Source organism: Leptonychotes weddellii, chromosome 9 (assembly GCF_054177405.1).
Source record: "Leptonychotes weddellii isolate Sample4059 chromosome 9, ASM5417740v2, whole genome shotgun sequence".
In the NCBI taxonomy this organism is placed as follows: domain Eukaryota; kingdom Metazoa; phylum Chordata; class Mammalia; order Carnivora; family Phocidae; genus Leptonychotes; species Leptonychotes weddellii.
This window is the reverse complement of record NC_138377.1, coordinates 1,141,211-1,147,014: the sequence shown is the minus strand read 5'-3', so window position 1 is coordinate 1,147,014 and position 5,804 is coordinate 1,141,211. Positions and strand designations below refer to the sequence as shown.

Genomic DNA, 5,804 nt, shown 5'->3' with positions numbered 1-5,804 from the left:
GTGTCTGTTGACTAAACCTACTATGCACAGAAGTCGCTGCATAAAAATGTGCAGAGCAAAAAAGTTAATACAAAGAGAAAGAGCAAGAAAACCACGAAGGTGAGACGACGTCTCAGCCTTTAACTCAGAAGTAAAGACGGCCCCTTTTTCAGGTTGACCGGGAGACCGCTGGGGGCGCTGTGGCGCCCAGGCTCGGTTCGGGAGGCGCTCTGGCCTCGGAGCGCCGCCGCTCCTTCCGCCTTCCCGGCGGGCCCCGCGCGGCGCTTGCGCATTCGGTGACCTTTCCAAGTCGTTGGCGGTGGGTGTTGCGGTGGCCTGAGCCGGGGTTTTTGCGCCGAGGTGAGTGCGGGGGGCGCGGCCGGCTGTTTCGAGCAGGGCCGCTGGGCCCGCAGGGCGCAGGGCGACGAGCGAGAGAGCCGCCTGGGCCCCGCTGGCCTTGGGGTCCTGCCGCGGCCCCCGGCCGGTGAAGGGAGGCGTTCCGCGGACTGGCGGGTCGCGGGAAGTCCCTCCCTGTCCTTTGGCCGGGACCGCCGCGCTCCTCCGATGGTGGGGAGCGCGCCCCGGCCGTGCCGGGGTCGGCCACCTGCCCGAGGGCGCGCCGCGCTTAGAGATGGAGCCCCGACCCCGGCCTGGAGCGCCTGCCCCGCGTTTCGTACCTTCTCTCCTTGGTACCTCGGGTTTTCTTGCAGCGCAGTGCACAGCAGGCCTTAGGGAGGGGACACGGGGCGCACGACGGGCTCAGAGGCGACGGTTGCAACTGTGTGGCACTTAGGCTCTGGAATCCCAGTCTGGGCCTCAGCGGCTCAGACGTACCTGTCTCCCGTGTAAGGCCAGCTAATAGTTTGCTGTTAACGTGCCCAAAACTTCGCAGACACAGGGGACGCCCATTTGACCAAAGGATGGGCCTTTGGAGGAGTGAGTGCTCTAAAACCCCCGCACAGGGGCGCCTGGGTGGCTCAGTCGTTAGCGGCTGCCTTCGGCTCAGGTCACGATCCCAGCGTCCCGGGATCGAGCCCCGCGTCGGGCTCCCTGCTCCGCGGGAAGCCTGCTTCTCCCTCTCCCACTCCCTCTGCTTGTGTCCTGCTCTCGCTGCCTCTCTCTCTGTCAAATAAATAAATAAAATCTTTAAAATAAATAAATAAATAAAACCCCCACACAGAGCTGGTAATGTGGACGGACAGTGGACTCAGACGGGAAAGGGCCTCACTTTATGAAGAGGTTGCTTGTCCAGAAAATTATGACAATCTTGGCCAAAAGGAAAGTCGGGCGGGGATAGGTAAGTGTTTGTAGTGTAGGAGGAGCAGTCCAAGATAATTCTAGGTGAAGAGACAATGCTGGGGGCCCTGAGTCCTGAGCAGAAAATGGGGTAGCTGACGTTTTTGCAGCCCCTTCTTCCCTCCTTTGCACTCTCTCAGTGTGCTTTGCTGTTTTCCATCCAGATCTTCATCTGGCCTACGTGAGGGCATCTTCTTATATTCTCCCTCTTAGGATCCCAGGAGCTTGGTACCATTGCCTTCAGCGGGTTATTTGTAGCACTTCCTTCTGCTGTTGCTGTGACCGATGACCAGCTGAGCCATTCACGTTCCCTCCTTGCATGCCAGCAAGATCCCTGTGAGGCGGGTGGACATAACCCTGTGTCACAGAGGGGCAACCTTCTGAAAGGACAACTCCAGGGACTTGGCCAAGGTTGGGATTGGAACCCAGGATTCTGGCCCCACTGGGAGCTGAGAACACCTTCTTGCCCAGTCACTGCCAGGCTCGAGGAGGAGGGAATGCACTCGGTCCCTCTGAACTCTTCTTCCCACCTGGGGTTTTAGAGGCCTCCTGCAGGTCCTGTTTGGGTCTTCTCAGGCACCTTCTAAGGGCAGGGTTGTTGGTTTCTGGGATCCTCGTGCTGTGACAGAGCATCCCAGTCTGAGGACAGGAAGTGTGAGGGTAGACGTCTCTGCAAGGGGTTCTGGGAGGAGGACACAACCACATCGTTCAAGGTCACACTTGGTGCGGGGGTGGGGCTGGCTAGCCTTTAGGAGAGTGCCTCAGCCTGAATAAGTTCTCTTCTCAGACGAGCTGATTCTCCCTAGTAATGAGGATTGGGGGGCGGGGTGATCCATAGATCCAGCTGTGTGACCCCCAGCAACTCTCTCACAAGTAGCCACTTCGTAGGGGTTAGGCAGTGGTGCAGGAGGTAAGTATGTAAGCTCATTGTGAGTGCTGTGGGTTTGCCCGACATTCTTAGAGTAAAAGCTGAATTCTTCGCCATGGCCTCCAAGGCCCTAAATGACCCAGTTCCTCCTCCCTCCCATAGTCTAGCCGTGGTATTGTATATCACAGCACTCAGCATGGGACACCACACACTGTAAATTCTTGATGCAGAGGAGCTCTTCTTCATAAGCTCCCTTTGTGGGTGGGTGGTGTTTTTATCCCTGTTTTCCAGAGGAAGAAATTGAGGCACTTGAAGTTGGCGGGATTTGAATCTGGGCAGCCACTGTGGCTTCCCTTTCCTCCCAGACTCTGCAAGTCCGTCCTGACCTGGGGTCTTGGCACATACACTGCCTCTGTCAAGGACACTCCTGTTGCAGGTGTTCCGCCGCCTTAGGAGCTGGTTTCTCAGCCCCTAAACAATGCCTGCCACCTAGTACGTGCTCAGTTCACATCTACTGAGTAAATAATGATCATGCAGGAGGAAAGTGAAGAGAAGTAAAATTCCATGTAGCCCGAATAGTGACGCAAAAAAGTGGTAGATGAGGCTCTGGTCAGGGTGGGGACGAGCGGCATTACTAACTGAAGCCAAAGTAGTGTTTTCAAGGAAAATGCAAAGTACTTGGATCTGGTTATTCCTGACAATGATTTGAATGACTGTGGTTTAATAGACCACTTGAGATGTTACAAAGCTAAAATGAAAATAAGGGCATCAAATTTTAGAGTCTAGTAAATTATAATCAAAAGCCTTACTTTTGAGACCTGCTCCTATAAGCAAACTTTGTCAGTTCAGCGTTTGATGACTTTTCCCAATCAAAATCCAGTAATTAGGTACCTGTTTTTATTCATTAAATAAGTGATGTCGTAATTGCAGCTCTCAGGAAGTGACCTCATCATCCTACACTGTCTGCATTTAGCAGCAGATTTCTAGGCTGAGTGTGGGTCTCACAAGGACCTGTGTCCTTTTTCAGCTCTGAATGCCAGCAGTTCTTCACATGGTGATGCAAACATACTAGTTTTTTAATTTAAAAGTTTGAAAAACGTGGTGTGTAATTTTGGGCATAGCATCAGTGGAGAACAGCTGTGAGGAAGAGGGACGTTCGGGACAGTGCAAGATGGCATGGGCTGGGGCTCGAGGGGTGAGGGGTGGTGGAGCACCAGGATGGCTGAGGTTGGCAGCCTTGGAGGTGAGTGGGGCTTGAAGAGCTGCTGAGTGGGGGCCCCATTACGGGTAGGAATGGCTGCTGGAGAGTGGCACATGAAACGGTCAACTTTAAGAATATATGGGAACCTCTTACCAGTTAGCTTTAAAACGACAGTCACGGTGGGGTGCCTGGGTGGCTCAGTCGGTTAAGCGTCTGCCTTCGGCTCGGATCATAGTCCCAGGGTCCTGGGATCGAGCCCCGCATCGGGCTCCCTGCTCAGCAGGGAGTCTCCTTCTCCCTCTGCCCATCCTCCGCTGCTCATGCTCGCTCTCTCAAATAAATAAAATCTTAAAAAAAAAAAAAGATAGTGATGGTAATATTTATCACTGTGTTCCTTTTCAGATGCTTCAAAGCCTTATTAAAAATGTTTGGATCCCCATGAAGCCCTACTATACCCAGGTTTACCAGGAGATTTGGTTAGGAATGGGGTTGATGAGTGTCATCGTTTATAAAATCAGGAGTGCTGGTAAGTTTCTTTATGTCGATTCATTAGCAGGCAGGATGAACATCATTTTCAAAAGGAATCATGATTCATCTTGTGAAAGAACAACAGTTCTTACCCAGAAGTGAGCATCAGAACCCTTTGTTAAAATGTGGGGAGTACATGTCAGCTGTAAAGAGACATTTGGGGACAACTGGGAAGATGTGAACAAGGCCTTGATAATGGGGGATTCTGAGTTCCCTAGGTGTACCAATGGTGTTTTGAATGCACAAGAGATGTCCTTTGTTGGAAGAGACGGCGGAAGTCGTTAGGGGTGGAGTGTCCTGGCGTGTGGTGTATTACTGTACCTGTCCCACCGCTGTGAACATTCGAACTGTTTTTATAATAGAAGTGGGGGCAGGGTGACCTTTGGAGCAGAGATGACTCAGTGGAACAGAGATGAGGCCCAATCATGTATTAATAAGCAGTTGGTTTAGAAGAGGAGAGAAGGGAGAAACTGTAAACTCCAAGACTGGAGTGTGGGGAATGGTAGGGAGCGGGGGAGTCCTTCACCGCTCCTAGTGTATCTGGTGGGAGCGGTGCCACCTCTTGGCTGGGAGGCACTGTCGAAACTTCGGTTTGCTGAAACTTCCCGGAACCGCTTTACCTCAGCTGTGGATTTTTCAGCCATATGTTGATTTTAGCAGTGGTCAGTTGACCAAAAACATTTTTGTAAAGCGTTGATACAACCAGTGTTTCTTTCTTTTTATTTCAGATAAAAGAAGTAAAGCTTTGAAAGGTAAGATTTTTGCTTCTTCAAAGGGATGGGGAACGCGAAACACCATCGAACCTTTTCAGGACAAGGTGTGTCATGCTTACAAACGTATATAGTGCAGTGGATACTAGAGGACGTGAAGTTTGCTCTCCCTGCTGGAAAAGAGAATTCTGAGGTTCTTCTTACAGTCTGAGCGTTGAAAACCATTGCTCACCGCCTCGGGCCAAGTAAAACTGCCAGGGATACTAGGAAACGGGGTCCCTGCTGCCACCAGGAGGGCAGCACCAGGCTAGCTGTGCAGGAAGCCGCCCTGTGAAATGTGTCTGGAGAGAAAGCACCACATGAATGTATGTCCTGGTGCTGGACATGTCTTCACTCTTCCCCAAATGACAGTGGAACTGTAGTCATTTGAGTCCTCCCAGAGCCCCGGGGCTGGCTGGTGACCCCTGGGGAGAAGACACTCCCCTGCGCTGCGGCCTGGTGCTGGCAGGCGGGCTCCCGGGTGCACAAGGGGAGTACACGAAACCCTCACACCTGCTGGGCGCTCCTCTTAGAAATGCCCCTCCACGTGTCTTCGTGGTATTGAAAACTGTCGTTTACAGTTTCTGACTTGTTAATACTCACGTAATAAACTGTCTTCCGTGGTTTCCTTTCTTCTGCAATGATGTCTGTATTCGTCTCTTTCTACAGCTTCCAGTCCTGCGCCTGCTCATGGCCATCATTGACCGGCTGTACTTGGAGCGCACGTCCGATGGAGCATCAGTCTGTTTGTAGACCTCAGTGCGCTGTTAGATGGGAACGTGGAGCACTGCCGTACACCTGTAGACGTGTTGTGTCCCCTGTGGCGTGAATAAATGTACCTGAGGTGCACCACTGCCCACGCCCGTGTCCTCTGTCAGCTCCCCCGTGTGCCACACGGCAGACAGTCAGAATCCCAGCGAGCCGAGCCACCCCGATGACCGTAGGGCTTGGGGCTTCGACGGGGCCCTCACTTCTGATGTCTGATAAATATCCGCTACACAGATGATTCTGCCACTTACTCTTGTGACCTCGCTGAGCCTTGTGTTTCCTCGTGTGGACAGCGGGACTGCATGTCAGTTCTCACCTAGAGTTATTGTGAAGATCAGTAGGGAAGGTGTGAAAAAGCATTAGTTGAACTGTAAAACACTGCAGAAATAAGGGATGAGCTCATGTGGTGGGTGAA

The 5,804-nt window shown here is 52.4% G+C and overlaps 1 protein-coding gene across 2 annotated transcripts; it reads left to right on the top strand.

Moving 5' to 3' along the window:
• Nucleotides 1-219: 219 nt before the first annotated feature.
• Nucleotides 220-5,470, top strand: ATP5MJ (ATP synthase membrane subunit j). Of its 2 annotated transcripts, none has more exons than XM_006739037.3 (4): nt 220-339; nt 3,747-3,870; nt 4,601-4,624; nt 5,291-5,470. In XM_006739037.3, exons 2-4 carry the CDS (start codon nt 3,747-3,749, stop codon nt 5,323-5,325), a joined length of 183 nt encoding a protein of 60 aa, XP_006739100.1. In that variant the 5' UTR covers nt 220-339; the 3' UTR covers nt 5,326-5,470. The 2 variants fall into 2 exon arrangements, with proteins under 2 accessions (XP_006739100.1, XP_081685946.1); XM_081829820.1 differs by lacking the exon at nt 220-339 and adding an exon at nt 1,155-1,276.
• Nucleotides 5,471-5,804: the final 334 nt, after the last annotated feature.

Coding starts and splice junctions, on each gene's coding strand:
- ATP5MJ (XM_006739037.3), top strand. CDS start 3,747: ATGCTTCAAAGCCTTATTAAAAATGTTTGGATCCCCATGAAGCCCTAC. Junction 3,871..4,600: donor TTATAAAATCAGGAGTGCTG/GTAAGTTTCTTT, acceptor TTTTTATTTCAG/ATAAAAGAAGTAAAGCTTTG. Junction 4,625..5,290: donor AAGAAGTAAAGCTTTGAAAG/GTAAGATTTTTG, acceptor CTCTTTCTACAG/CTTCCAGTCCTGCGCCTGCT.